At 49.0% G+C, this 14864-nt stretch overlaps 1 protein-coding gene across 5 annotated transcripts; it reads left to right on the top strand.

The window, feature by feature from the left end:
- The first annotated feature begins 1834 nt into the window (after positions 1-1834).
- On the top strand, positions 1835-14623 carry CGREF1 (cell growth regulator with EF-hand domain 1). Of its 5 annotated transcripts, XM_035000764.1 has the most exons (8): positions 1857-1924; positions 2754-2931; positions 3911-4072; positions 12148-12241; positions 13284-13349; positions 13435-13505; positions 13643-13767; positions 13983-14623. In XM_035000764.1, the coding sequence occupies exons 4-8, from the start codon at positions 12165-12167 to the stop codon at positions 14424-14426; spliced, it is 783 nt and encodes a 260-aa protein (XP_034856655.1). In that variant the 5' UTR covers positions 1857-1924; positions 2754-2931; positions 3911-4072; positions 12148-12164; the 3' UTR covers positions 14427-14623. The 5 variants fall into 5 exon arrangements, with proteins under 5 accessions (XP_034856653.1, XP_034856656.1, XP_034856655.1 ...); XM_035000762.1 differs by lacking the exon at positions 2754-2931 and having other exon boundaries at positions 1835-1924; XM_035000763.1 differs by lacking the exon at positions 1857-1924 and having other exon boundaries at positions 2201-2931.
- Positions 14624-14864: the final 241 nt, after the last annotated feature.

Below are 14864 nucleotides of genomic sequence, written 5' to 3'. Positions count from 1 at the left end.
CTTTCCCATTTAGCAGAGGCTGTGGCCTGTGCCTTCCCCCCTGGCTCCTTTCTGCCCTCTTACACTGGTGCCTCCCCCTGCCGTCCTGTGTGGTGAGCTGTGCCTCTCGTTTCTCGGGAACTGTAACATTAAATGTTTCTTTCAGTGGCATTGACCTCTCCATGTTGTCACTCAGTCACCTTTATAAATTAAAATCTAGGCACAAATTAGAGGATGTTCAATTCCTGAAGTAGTCTGGGGCTTGGAGATTAGAATTTGAGATTCGGTAGTCATCAGCATTTAAATGATATATTAGTTTGCAGGGTTGCCATAACAAAGTACTACATGCTGGCTGTCTTAAACAACAGACGTTTATTGTCTGACAGTTCTGGAGACTAGAAGTCCAAGGTTCAGAAAGATTGGCTCCTTCTGAGAGTTGTGAGGAAGCATCTGTTCCACACCTCTTCTCTAGCTTCTGGGGGTTTGCTGGCAATCTTTGGCATTCCTTGGCATGTAGAAGCTTCGTTCCAATCTCTGCCTGCGTCTTCACATGCTGTTCTCTGTGTGTGTGTGTGTGTGTGTGTGTGTGTGTGGACACCAGTCATATTGGAGTAGCATGGGCCAACATGACCTCATTTTCACTAATTATACCTGCAGTGACCCTATTTCCCCATAAGGTCACATTCTGAGGTATTGGGGGTTAGGATGACAACATATGACTTTTTGAGGGACTCAGTTCCACCCATAACAGATAGTGATGGAAACTACATGAACAGATGAACACATGAGCAGATGGGGAGTGAGAAGACAGCCCAGAGGACTCGGACACAAAGAAAATGAAGAAGAAATGCCAAGAGAAAGAATGGTGTTGCTGCAGCCAGTGGATACCATGATTCCAGCAGGTAGTATCCAGCAATGTCCACCATAGGAAGGAGGACAGGGTGACCTTGATGAGAGTCTGTTTGTCGTGATAGATGCTGATGGGAAGGAGCTGATGGAGAGGGAGAAGTTGAAGATTCTGAAGATTCTGGAAGAGTTGAAGTTATTCCTTTAAAGAACTAAGACCTTGGGCCAGTGGGTGAGGATGTAGTCTGAAGCGTAGGTGGAACCGATCACAGTGACGAAAGTAGGTGACACACCATTTTGACCGCAAAGCTACACTCTGTGCTGGCAAACGACTGCCACCATCGCCCTTAAGATGATCCTTTCCCAGGCCCTCCCCAACTGTGTCTCGTATGGAGCCACTTCTCAGTGATGCACACGGTCACCGCCACACAATGACACCTTCCCTGGAAACCGGCAGTCACGGCTGTCCCTTGAGCATCACAGACAACTCAGGAAGAGTTCCACCAGATACCCTGACACGTGTGCCACGAATGTCCTCTCCGGTCACACACCCAGTCATTCTCGCACCGGCCATACCCTCTCAGGGCCGTCTTGTCAGTCTGGATACAGCGTCCATACCCCTACCGTCGCGGGCGCCTCACACACAGCCAGCAGCCCCGGTCACACTAACAGCTGCAGGCTTGTCCTGCACATCTGGGGGCCGGCAGGCTGTGGCACCGTTAGCCCTGCTTCTCCTAAACACCCGCGTCGCCATCGGCTCTTTGTCTCTGTGTCTCTAGACGTCCGTCTCTGTCTCTCTGATGGAGGCGCGCGCACACGCTCACCCACGCGCGCTCATACACACGCGCACACACGCGCGGGCACCGCGGGGACGAGCCCGGCGGGGCTGCGGGGGCTGCGGAGGGGGGCGGCCGCGGCCGCTGCGCACTCTGCCCGGGCCAGGGCGGCGGCCGGCGGGAGGGCGACGTGGAGCGGCCACGTGGAGCCGCCCGGGGGGAGGGCCCGGCGGCGGCGGCGGCGGCGGCGAGCCGAGGCGCGGCGGGCGCACAGCGTCGAGCCGCCGCGAAGCCGGACCCCAGCCCTCGTCGCGCCGCCGCAGGTGGGTCCGCGCTCCGGCCCGGGGCGGCCGGGCACCGGGCTGGGCGGGCGGGGGGCCGCCGCCGCCACCAAAGCCGGCGGGGACGCACGGGTCGCCGCGGGGCGGGACCGCGGGGCCGGGGCGCCCTCCCGGCGTCTGGGTCCCCGGGCTGCAGGCGCAGTCCCTCTGCGTCCCCCTGAGGCGCGGACGGGGCTGGAGCGGCGGCTCCCGCCTCGGGGCATCTCCCGGGAGGAGGTTCCCCCCGCCCAGCCCCCGGGTGAGTGGATAGAGGAAGGGGCTGGAAAGCGAATCCTGAGCTTCCTAGGTGTGATGAGGGGGTTCCACAATTCCCGACCCTTTGTCGCTCTGACATCCTGCGCGGGGGCTTGGGGGCTGGCGGGAGTTTGATCCTCATTTGACAGATGAAGAAAAGGGGGGCTGGGGAGGGGCCCCAGGTTATCACCCAGTTGGAAGTGGCAGGGTGGAGACCGGCTCTCAGGTGTGGGACCTTTTTGGCTGTAGAACCACTCTCTCTTCTTCTTTTAGGGGGCGGGGTCGTGTCCTGGGAGGCACAGGGGCACCAGAGGGATAAGGGTTAGGATTTGGTTCAAAATAACTTTGGGACAGTGAGACTCAGCCAGAAACAGAATGGATGCCCTATGAGGTGCTAGACTCTTGATGTGGAAAGTCAAGCAAGGGCTGAATGGCCATTGACAGGGATGCTGTGGGAAAAGTTTTGCACTGGATGGGAGGCTACCCAAGATCAAAGGCCCCTGCCGCATCCTAGATTCTCTGGAAATCCTCAGATGCCAGTCATTTAACCTGCATTATCCCATTGCATCTTCCCCAGGCCCTTACAAGACAGATACTGTTATCCCAGGCTCAGAGAGGTTAAGACACCCGCCTGGATCACACTGTCAGAACCGAGAGGCAGGATCTGATCAGAGGTCTGACCCCAAGGCTGGGCTCTCCTCACTGCGCTGGTGTCAAGGCTCGAAGAAATTTGAGGCCTGAGAGTCATTGTGAATGTGAGTGTATGAATGTGAGTGTGTGTGAAGGATGTGAATAACTACTGAGTTACATCACAACTGTTAACTAAGAGTTGTGGTGGCTTTCAGGTGGTCATGAGGGTAAATTACATTTGTTCGCTTTATGGTTGTAGGAAATGATTAGGAACACATTTATTTGACAGGCAGTGGTTCAATAATGGCTTTATTTCTGTTGCTTACAAAAGCTTTTGTTAAGTGCTGAGAAATGTCTTAAGCGTGAACAAATCACATCACACCAACGTCATTACATGTTACTTGAGGTGCCTTAGCTTGACTACCTTTAAACAATAGAGGTGAGCCATACAGTTATTTAAGTCTGTGACATGAACTATAACCAGAATGCTCAGGTTGTCAGGAGAGCTCAGGGTATTCCAGGTAGAGGGTAGAACAGCTTGGGCAAAAGCACTGAAAAGTGAAAGTGAGAAGCACTTTGGGGGGACTCCAGTCACCCTTCTGTCGGAAGCTGAGTGTTAGTGTAATGGAGCACTGGAAGACGAATATAAAATGGTAACCTGAAAGCTGATTGTAGAAGGCCTTGAATGCCAAGGTGAGGACCGTGGGCTATAATAGAAATAGGGAGCCACTGAAGATTTTGGAGCAGTGGTGTTCTAGCTAAGGAAGATTAATGTGATGTGGGTATGGAGGGTTCTTTTTTTTTTAAGATTTATTTCTTTACTTGAGAGACCGAGAGCACACAGGGGGAAGATCAGAGGAAGAGGGAAGGAGAGAATCTCAAGCAGGCTCCATGCTCAGGACATGGGGCTCGATCTCACCACCCCGAGATCATGACCTGAGCCCAAACTGAGAGTCAAGATGCTTAACTGAGTGAGCTACCCAGGTGCCCCTGGAGGGTTCCTTAAGTGGAGAAGATACCAGAGGCAAAGGCAAGAGAGAGGCTACTACATTAATTTGTGCAAGAAGTAATTCATTATGCACTCACTATTATCTCATTGTGCAGATAAGGTAACTGAAGTCCAGTGAGGATAATTAACTTACCCAAGGTCACAGTCTTTTCAGCGTGGCAGCTTCGGGGACGCCAGACTTCTTCCGTGGCGGCTCAGGGCTCCCAGAGGTGCATATCTGCGCGTGGGGAGACAGAGCGAGAGAGAAGCAGAACCAGGTACAAGCTATGGCACCTTTTCTGACCCACACCTTTATTTCAGCTGTTGTTTAGAAGTGAGTGGCTAAGTCCAGATCGTATACAAGGAAAGGCAAATTAGACTTGGTCCTTTGTGGGAAGAAATGTCAAGGAATTTGTAGACCTGTTTTGCAAACCGGTGCATCTGGCCTAACGAGTGAGTAGATTAGTGGGATGTGAGGGGTGCTTCCCCTTTATGCCTGAATCGCTACCACCAGAGAGTCCTCTTTTAAAAGGCAACTGCTAGTGCATGAGAAGCCCGGATAATAGGTTTTGACAGCTCTGAGGGATTTAAATTACTCTAGCTCCTCCTGTAGGCCCCGGTCCTGGCAGTAAACAGATGGGGTGGGGGTGCAGGAAACAATCTGAGGGTGTCCAGGTGGGGAGCCCAGGGCGGTGGGTATGTGTGAAGCCACTGCAGAGCAGTCCAGAAAGACTCCTGGAGGGAAACGGGCATTATTGTACAGCCAAGCACTGTGCAAAATGTGTAGGGTGTGTAGGACCTCGTGTCATGGCACCTTACCACACCCCACGGAGGTGCTCTCTCCGGCCTCACACTGTAGATGGAGGACCTAAAACACCGAAGGCTCACAGTTCCAGAGCCAGGACTGGGATTCAGGCAGCCTGAGGTGAAGGCCCATACCCTTCCCCTGTAGGCTGTGCCACCTCTTCTTTAGTAATTCTGTGTTTTTCTGTCCCTCCCTCAATCATTGTCTAACATTTGTATCTTTTCTTACTTACATATTTGCAAGCTTTAAGAACAAAAAGGACAAATACTACTTTATATTATCATCTCACTTCTAAGATAGTGCCTCACACACAGTAGGTGCTTAATACATATTAAAGAAGTAAATCAACTTTATCTTCATTCTACAAACTTATATTTCTATTTGCCTTCCCTGCGGCTGCTCAACCTCTTGGTCTTTGTCAACAAAGGTCTTTGACATCTGGCTCAACCCAAGCTATCCTCTGTGGTATCTGGTCCCTGGGTCTCTACTTTCCAGCACTCTCCTTCTGGCTTCTTCTGGCCAGCTGGCCTTCTCAGCCATTACGTGCCTCTTCTTCCGCCTTAGAGACTGGAACCCTCAGCTGAATCCAGCTACCACCACCACCCCACCCCCCAAGAAACCCAGCAGCACTCTGGACATAAAGAACCAGGGCCCTCTGCCCCATTGACCTGTACCCTCCTTCAGCCATTACTTCCAGAACGCTCAGGCACCCTGTGTGCAGGGCCTTCTCCCTGATCCTCCTGGTTCAGGCACAGACGTCTGCAGTCTTGCATCTCTCCTCAATCCCCATGGGCTCTCTCTTGAGATTTCTGTCTTTCGCCCCCTGTTGAGGCAGGCTTCGGTAAGCTCCTCCCTCCCAAGAACCCAGGTAGTTTTGAACCCTACTTGCACTCCCCTAGTCCTCTCTCACTTGTCCTGTTGTACTTGACTTATGGTGTCTCTCGTGATGCAGAAGTTTAAACCTTTGATATATTCACATCTATTTTTTCCTTTAAAACTTAAGAGTTTGCAATATTTATCATTTAAAAAAAAATTTATTTGAGAGTGAGAGAGCAGGGGGTTGGGCACAGGGAGAGAGAGAAAGGGAGAAGCAGACTCCCCACCAAGCTCAGAGCCCGGGGGGGGGGGGGGGGGCGCCCCCCCCCCCCCCGCCAACCCCAGACCCTGAGACCATGACCTGAGCTGAAACCAAGAGTCAGGCACACAACCGACTGAGCCACCCAGGCGCTCTGCCATATTTATAACATTTCTAATTGCTCCATCATGTAATGTGATTTGCTTAGCCCCTGCCTCAATGTTAGCCATTCAGGTTGATTATGTTTCTTTCACTAATATGGATAGCACCGTTATAAATATCTTTATAATTTCTTTTCCATATGAGTTCCTCCCGATGTAATCCTCAGGATGGTATCATTGGGTCAGAGTTTCATGGCAATTACTGCACCTTTGCAGATTGCTCTCTAGAAACGTTTCAGGTTTGTAGTCCCTCAAACAATAGAGGTTAATCCTCACTGATTCAATTTCTTTAATGGTTATAGGACTATTAAGATTTGCTACTTCAAAAAAAAAAAAAGATTTGCTATTTCTTCCTCCATCAGTTTTGCTATTAAGTTTTTCTAGGAAATTAACTCTGACCTCTGAGTTTTCAAATTTCTGCGATTTCTGTAGTTATGTCCCCATGTTCATTGCTAATGTTCTTTATTTGTGCCTTTTCTCGTTCTTAATGCGAGTTGTCAGAGGTTTGTCTATTTTATTAGTCCTTTTAAAGAAACACCAGTATCTGGCTTTGTTGCTCTTCTCTATTATATTCCCAATCTCTGCCATTTTTTATTTTTTATTTCTATAAGTTTCTTCTATTTTACTGCCTTATTGAGTTGGAAGCTTAACTCATGAACTTTTGGCCCTTTCTTCTAATATATGCTTTTAAGTCAGTCCACGTTCCCTCTGGCTACCTATCTTGTTTTCATGCATATTTTCCCAGTATCATCCGATTCTAAGTATTTAACAGTTTCCATTATGATATTCTTCTCTGATCCACATGCAGGTATACCCTTTAATTTCCATATATGTGAGTTTTTTGCATCATTTTTGTTATTCGTTTCTATGTAATTACATGTCAGTCATATAATATAGTGTGAGACAGATTCTTTGATATTCACTGAGCCATGTGCTCTGGCCCATTACTTGTCAGTTTTTATAAATATTCCACATGCATTGAGAAGAATATGTATTTGCTAAGGGACTGAAGTGGGGGGGGTCTCTCATTTGTTCATTAGCTCAGGCATATTAAGTGCTTTATTCAACGTACTACATTCTTACTCATTTTCAGTCTGCTTAATCTTTCAAATACTGAATGAGGTATGTTAAATTCTCCCACCATGATGGCAGATTAGACTTTTCTCCTTGTAGTTCTGCTAGTTTTTTTTTTAAGATTTTATTTTTTTAGAGCAGTTTTAGGTTCACAGCAAAATTGAGAGGGATGTACAGAGATTTCCTATATACCTCTGTGCCCCCCACACACATGCACTGCTCCCCCATTCTCAACATCCCAGACCAGAGTGTACATTCGTGACAACTGGATGAACCTACACTGACACATCATCACTCAAAGTCCATAGTTTACAGTAGGGTTCATTCTTGTACATTCTGTGGGTTTGGACAAATGTATAATGACATGTCTCCATCATTATAGTATCATAGAGAGTAGTTTCACTGCCCTAAAATCTTCTGTGCTCCACCTCTTCATCCCTTCCACCCCAACCCCTAGCAACCACTGATTTTTTGACTGTCTCCACAGTTTTGCCTTTTCCAGAATGTCATATCGTCGGAATCATACAGTGCATAGCCTTTTCAGATTGGCTTCTTTCACTTAGTAATATTCATTTAAATTCCTCTAGGTCTTTTCATGGCTTGATAGCTCATTTCTTTTTATCACTAATATTCCATTGTCTGAATATACCACAGTTTATTTCCCCTTCCACTATTGAAGGACATCTTGGTTGCTTTCGAGTTTTTGCAATTATGAATAAAGCTGCTATAAACATCTATGTGCAGGTTTTTCTGTGGACAGGATTTTTCAGCTCCTCTCAGTAAATATGAAGGAGTGCAATTGCTGGATTTGCTGGATTGTATGGTAAGAATACGGTTAGCTTCATACGAAACTTGCCTAAGTGTCTTCCAAAGTGGCTACGCCATTTTGCATTCCCACCAGCAATGAATGAGAGTTCCTGCTGCTTCACCTCCTTGCCAGTGTTTAGTGTGGTGAGTGTCCTGGATTTTGGCCATTCTAATAGGTGTGTTGTGTTATGCCAGTTTTTATTTTAGATGTTTTGGGCTATGTTATTAGACATATACAAGTTCAGAACTATGATCTCTTCCCAGGGGATTAAATTTTTATGAATTTATTTTTATGAATTTTGTAATTATCTATGATAATGCCTTTCATCGTCACGTCTAGTCTAATGCCAATAAAGCTATACTAGCTTTCTTTTGTCTATTATTGCCTTTTTAAAATTGCTTTATATATCCTTCTTCCATCCTTTTGCTTTCAACGTGTGTCTATACTTTTTAGGTTCATCTCCTGAAAATTACATATAACTGTATTTTGTTTTGTATACATTTTGGCAATTTCTGTTTCTTAACTGATCAATTTAAAGATTTTATAGTTATGACCACTGATAAACTTAGATATATTTTTACCATCTTATTTTATGCTTTCTATTTGCCTTCCTTTTTAATTTTTTAAGTTTCTCTATTCTCTTTTCTGCCTTCCTTTGAAGTCATTTAAAAAAAAATTCCATTCGGGGCGCCTGGGTGGCTCAGTCGTTAAGCATCTGCCTTCGGCTCAGGTCATGATCCCAGTGTCCTGGGATCCAGCCCTGCATGGCATCAGGCTCCCTGCTCAGCGGGAAGCCTGCTTCTCTCTCTCCCTCTCCCACTCCCCCTGCTTGTGTTCCCTCTCTCTCTGTGTCTCTCTCTGTCAAAAAAATAAAATCTTTAAAAATAAATAAATAAATAAATCTACATTAAAAAAATATTCCACTCATTTTTTTCTCTGCTGGTTTGAGGTCATACATACCATTTTTTTTTTTTTTTTAGTGGTTATCCTTAAGACCTTTACATGCATATTTAACAAAGTTGCTCAGTATGTCTACTCTCTTCCCAAACAACCATCCTCACCTTACATCTTAATGTTGTCCAATATTGTAGCTCAGTCCACCTTTTTTTGCTTCCTATATTAACATAATTATCAATCTATGTTTGTTTCTATTTTCCCAAATACTTTCTGATTTTTTTTCTGCTCACCATATTTCCTTGTATTTCACACCCTTCTGGGATCATTTTCCTTTTTCCTGCAATAGATCCCTTAGAATTTCCTTTAATGGAGGAATGTTGGTGGCAAATTCTCTAATCTGTTGTTTATTAAAACTTTTTGTTTCACCTCATTCTTGGAAGATAATTTTGCTGAGACTAGAATTCTAGAATGGCAGTTCTCCCTCCCCACCACTCCCCCTTCTCAATGTGTTAAAATACTATAGTAGTACTGTAATCTGGAATCACTGTTGCTGTTGAGAAATCAACTGTCAGTCTAATTGTCCTTTTGGGGGATTTGTCTTTTCTTTCTGACAGCTTTTAAGATCTTCTCTTTTTCTTGGTATTCTATAGTTTCAGAACAGCTCTGGGTGTGTATCCTGTTTATTTAATTTTCCTTGGATTGTTGGGCTTCCTGGGTTAGAGTATTAGTGTTTTGTAATAGATTGGAAAAATCTCAACTGTTATATCTTAGAACACTGCTTCGATCCAGTTTTCTCTGGTATCTCCTCCATCTTCCATGCTGCTTAACCTGTATTTTATATTTTCTGTCTTTGGCTCAACGAACTATCTTCTGGATAATTTGTTCATTAATTCTCACATCGTCTGAGTCTAACGCTTACTGTTTGCATTTTAAAATCAATCTTTTCATTATGTTTGTGTAAGTTATATTTGGTTCTTCTTCAAATCTTCTTGGTCATTTTTATGCTTATATTCCTTTCCCATAGTTTCAAGCTTCTCTTTAATGTCTTGAAACATATTAAATATACTTTATGTTCTCTGTATGATAATTCCCATGTCTTTAATTTGCAAGTCTGGTTTTACCCGCTATTGGTTAGCTGGCTCTCACTCACAGTGTCTTATTACCTTGCATGTTTATGACTTTCTGGCTGTGAGGGCATGCTCCGTGACACTTTACCAATGGAATTTCTTTGAGGCCTGGATTGGAGTTGTGTTTCTCGGACAAGATGTATATTTTCCTCTACTAGTTGACTGGAGGTACTCTCAACCAGGTACCACTTAATATATAAATGATCTGCTTTAGGTTCTTGAACCACAGAGGTAGCTTAGTTCAGGTCTTGCACCCACAGTAGAGCAAGCTTCTTACAAATTCTCAGGGAAGACTTTATCCCTTCCACCCAGCACCAAGGTCAAGACAGGCGAGATTTGTGCTGCCCTTCTTTGTGGCACATTTACTTTTTGTTCACCCTTATGATTGGGTCGGGCTGTTTGAATCCCAGCTTTAGGTAGGGAATCTCCCACTAGTCTCCTCACACTGGGTGGGTCCAGGCCTTATCTCTGGGCTCCTCTGTTGCACCAAGCACCCAGACTGATACTGCAGACTCACCCGGGTTTGGTTTGGCAGACAAGGCAAAAGCTGACTTCAAGCTCATTTCCCCCCGAGGATTACTATTTTCACTGTGCTTTCGTACTCAGAATTTCTTACTTTCTTGCCAACTCAATGCATTTGAAAAGATACGTTCTATTTTTATTCAGCTTTGGAATGACTTTTCATTGGGACATTTACTATGATACGCCCAGACATGGAGGTTTGGATATTTTTCTAGAAGACCCTTTCACTGAGATGTATCCACGGTAGTTGGACCTCTGAGGGCCCCCAGTTGATGATATGGGGATCTCAGTTCCAACTCCCTCCCTCGGATGGGCCCAAGACTTGTTTTCTCTCTTGGGTGCAACAACCGGAGCTCAAGGATCTGTATTGCAGCCAATGTTCATGAACACCTTTAGGGGAGCAGTGGCTTCAATACCCATTTGGCTACTGCAGATTACGGACACCAATCAACTATGTAGACTAATGATATCTATTGGGGCCACGTATGCAGAGAAAACTGAAGACAGTTTCTTTTTTTTTTTTAATATTTTACTTATTCGAGAGAGAGAGCACAAGCAGGGGGGAGTGGTAGAGTGAGAGGGAGAAGCAGACTCCCCGATGAGCAGAGAGCCCCATATGGGGCTCAATCCCAAGACCCCGGGATCATGACCTGAGCCAAAGGCAGACACCCAACCGACTGAGCCACCCAGGTGCCCTAAAGACAGTTTCTATGCCTCTCGGTAGCTTCACCTTCTTGTAGACTTCCATGTTTTGTTGCTTCTTCCTCAAGGTGGGTCTGCTTGCACAGCTACAACTGGCCTCCCACATGCATCTTCCCATGGGCCGGATGCTCCCCTGCCCTACCCCACCTCTCTGAAGCTGTTGATGTCCAGCCTAGCAGTGCTTCTGCACCTTGTTAGAGCCATGGAGCTCTTTGAGAATCTGATGAAAGCTACAGACATTTCCCCAGGAGACTTCCGTGCCAGCCAGAATGTCCAAGACCATGACAGGTTCCTGATCCTCTGCACCTGATGATTTATCTTCCTAGATATGGGGATGGGGTCTCAGGCCTCAACTGTGGTGGGTGTGTGCTTCCTTAGGAATTCGTTATGATAACGTACATCCCACCTGGAACTAGTCAAGTAAGCTTCATGCTCTGTGCTTCTGACTTATCCTTTCTCTGACTGTTTTCATATAACCAAGTGCTTGCATTGCCAATGGGCCTGCACAGTGTAGGTCTAAAGGGAAGCTTCTGTTTTTTCTTTTCTATTGGGATTTCCCAAGAGAAAGGAATAGGTCCTGGGGCCACCGTTGGTTTGACTCTGATTTGTTTCAATCCTTACCTGAGTTTAGATCTGTTTCAAGGAGTCTGAGCCTTTACCGATTTGCTCTTGGCTGAGTTTTAATAAATACAGGCTAATAATCTGCCTCTGTGTAAGTCATGGTCTTTTTGTGACCCTCTGCATTTCTGATTTGGCCTTTTTCTTAACGTCTCGGAGCTAGTTTCCATCTGCAAAGTGAGGGACTGGACTGGAGTAGATGTACTTGAACTGCACTTCTCCGAGCGCCTCGGACTAGGGGGGCGAGGATATGGTTGGGGGATGGGCAGGGCACTTCAGTGGGGTTGGGGGTGATGGGTGTGGGGAGGGGCTCCTGCCCTCAGAGCTGCTTCCACCACAGCAGGTCTGATTTACGTGCTTTACACACCGGGTCTGGAGTAAGATCTGTTTTGGACAAATGCCACAGGGGATGGCTGATGTCTATGCGGGCCTCCTCCCTGAGCAGGAGTCCTGTCACCTGGCTGCAGGTGGAGGCAGGGAGCGAAGGCGCGCCTGTCTAACCCTCCCATCCCCCCACTCTGTGGCAGACCTCCCTCCCCCTTGACTCCCTGACTCTGTTCCTAGTTCCAGTTCCAGCAGGGATGTTGTTACCTTTGGCAATGAGAATGTTAGTGCTGCTGCCCCTGAGTCCGGCCGCGCCCAAGGATGGAACCGTGAGGTAATGGGCCTCAGCGGGCAGGGCCATAGGCTGGGATATGGAGAGTCTCTGGAGAATCTGAGGTGTGCTGGGCCCCTGTGGGAGGCAGGAGCCTGGGGTGTATGCTCCCTGAGCTCCATATCCGCCCCCCTCCCCCAGTTACTGCCATCTCTGTGCCCGTAGGGGCACCCTCCGCAGAGCGGGCACCCGGTGCACCTTTGCTGGGATCAGCTCATCGGGGATCCGGGGACTCCGTTCCAATGGGGTGTGAAGCTTGGGAGGAAGCTGCGCTTCCCTTCTCAAGACCTTATGTGGGAATGCCAGAGCCTTGGAGATCATTAGCAGACCCATTCGGGGTTGTGTGCCCAGCCGTCTCAGGGGTGCCCGTGTGAGGAGCACACCGCGGGTCCGCGGGCTGGGTTGGGGGACAGATACAGGGAGAGCAGCAAGGCTGGCCGCGGGGCAAAGGCTGCTGCCGAGGCTCCTGCCAGCCATCTGGCCCACAGGTCTGGACCGATCTGGGCAAACAGGCAGCCCCGTCCAGAACTGGGAGCAAATCTTGGGCTTGGAGGACTGAGAAGGAGAGCCTGAGCCGATCAAAACTCCAAAACCAACATCTACGCCCTCAGCTTGCGCCATGGAGCAAATCCAGTCTGCGGAAACCTGGGCAGTGCCTCGGGGCTGAGCCACAGACCTGCCCCTCGGGCCCGGCCCCAGAGCAGAGGGGTGACTGCGAGCCCCGCTGTCCGGACACCCACTCACTGTTTTCTTGGGTCTCCAACTTGTATCTACTAGGTGTGGCCTCATCTGGCCTCTGTCTAACCAGGTGCTTTATTTATCCCTTAACGTCTAAGTTAGGAATCTGTAAAAACAGTCTGAGGGAGTCAGGTTCTGCTTCTAAGACCAGAAGGGCCTCCTCCCCACAAGGTGTTTGGGAATTTGAGAGAACAACGCCCTTTGGGTCTGGGGAGAGAACTCTGCCAGGAGCTTGAGGGGGGAAGGCTGGTAGGCCGGATCCTCAGGGAGGCTCTTGGCAAGCCTGGCCCTTCTCTTCCTCCTCCAGCCTGGACCCCGAGGTGCAGCAGCTGCCCCTGTCCAACCCCTTCCAGCCAGGCCAGGAGCAGCTTCGGTGAGTGGGCTGGGCGGGGGTTGGGGGGGGTGGGCCTGGGTCTGCACACTGGCCTCTCCGGGCTTACTTTCCCCGTTTCTGCCAGGCTTCTGCAGAACTACCTACAGGGACTGGAGAGAATGGAAAAGGAGCTGGAACACATGAGCCGGGAGCAGGGTGAGGGGCTGGGCCCCGGGGCCAGCGGGCAGGGGGCTCAGGGGCAGCAGAGCCGAGACTGACCCCGGGCTGTCAGTTGTCCCCTGCCTCCTCCACCTGTTCCTGGTGCCTCTTCTGATCTGGCTTCTCCTCCTTAGTTCTCCTCTACCTCTTTGCCCTCCACGACTATGACCAGAGTGGACAGCTGGACGGCCTGGAGCTGTTGTCCATGTTAACTGCAGCTCTGGCGCCCGAAGCTGCTGATTTTCCTATCGCCAACCCGGTAAGCCCTGCTGGCCGGGGGGCCCCTTCTCCCACGAAGGAGACTCAGCTTCTTGGGGCTTTAGTCTTTTTCATCATGGCTCTTTTGATGAATCCACGATAAAAGAAGTGCCCTGAGCCTGCCTGGCAGGAACGTGGGGAGGTGTTGGGAGGGTCAGGGCTCCTGGGAACAGCTCTGTCTGCTGCAGACTCTCCAGCAAACGTGTGCTTCCACAGGTGATCCTGGTAGTGGACAAGGTGCTCGAGACCCAGGACCTGAATGGGGATGGGCTCATGACCCCTGCAGAGCTTATCAACTTCCCAGGAGAGGCCCCCAGGCACACAGAGCCCAAAGAGCCCCCGGAGCCACAAGATGTTGGGAGGCAGTCCCCGTTAGCTAAAAGCCCGTCCAGACAAGAGCTGCAGGGAGCCCTGGGTCCCAGAGAAGATGGGGCACAGGTAGAGGCCACAAGGGAGTCCTTGGAGCCTGTACAGGAGGCTGGGGGACAGGCAGAGGCTGAAAGAGAAGCCCGAGGCCCTAGAGCAGAGGCTGCGGGCCAGGAAGAGGCCAGCGACGCTGGAAAGGACGCAGAGGAGCATCCAGGGGAAACACTGGAGTCCAGGAACACCCAAAATGAGTTTGAAGTTCATGTTATTCAACTGGAGAATGATGAGATATGAACCTTGAGGCTAGAGATTTGCACCCCTAGAAGTCTCAGCACCAGAACATAAGCCCCAAAGAGTGGGCTGTGTATGCTGGGTGTATGTCCGCTTCCTGGCCCCCGGAGGGGCAGGTCTTTCTGTGCAGCTCAGGGAGACCCGAAGTTGAGGGGGCAGCTTTGGGGCCCAGATAACCAATAAAGAACTGAATGAACTCATCTGCTTGGGCCATCTACTTACTGGTTTGGCCGGTCTGGCCTCAGGGACACAGGGGGTTGGGGACTGCACAGGCTTCTGGGAGGGGCTTCGGCTTCCCCCGTGTTCCCAGAGGGTGCTGAGACAGCAGGGGACAGCACCAGGGCCCGGCTGCAGACAAGCTGGGGAAGAGAGCGCAGCCTCTCGCTGGGGCCCAAATGCCCCTCTTCCCCCTCCCCTGGGGTTCAGACACCCAGGACCCTC

This window comes from Mirounga leonina, unplaced genomic scaffold (genome assembly GCF_011800145.1).
Source record: "Mirounga leonina isolate KUSES-001 unplaced genomic scaffold, KU_Mleo_1.0 Mir_125, whole genome shotgun sequence".
NCBI lineage: Eukaryota > Metazoa > Chordata > Mammalia > Carnivora > Phocidae > Mirounga > Mirounga leonina.
This window is presented reverse-complemented; position numbering and strand designations above follow the sequence as displayed.

Bases quoted from the DNA above. Each gene is read 5' to 3' on its own strand.
- CGREF1 (XM_035000761.1), top strand. The intron at 12,242-13,283 runs GTAATGGGCCTC...TTCCTCCTCCAG, and splicing joins CCCAAGGATGGAACCGTGAG to CCTGGACCCCGAGGTGCAGC. The intron at 13,506-13,642 runs GTGAGGGGCTGG...TCTCCTCCTTAG, and splicing joins ACACATGAGCCGGGAGCAGG to TTCTCCTCTACCTCTTTGCC.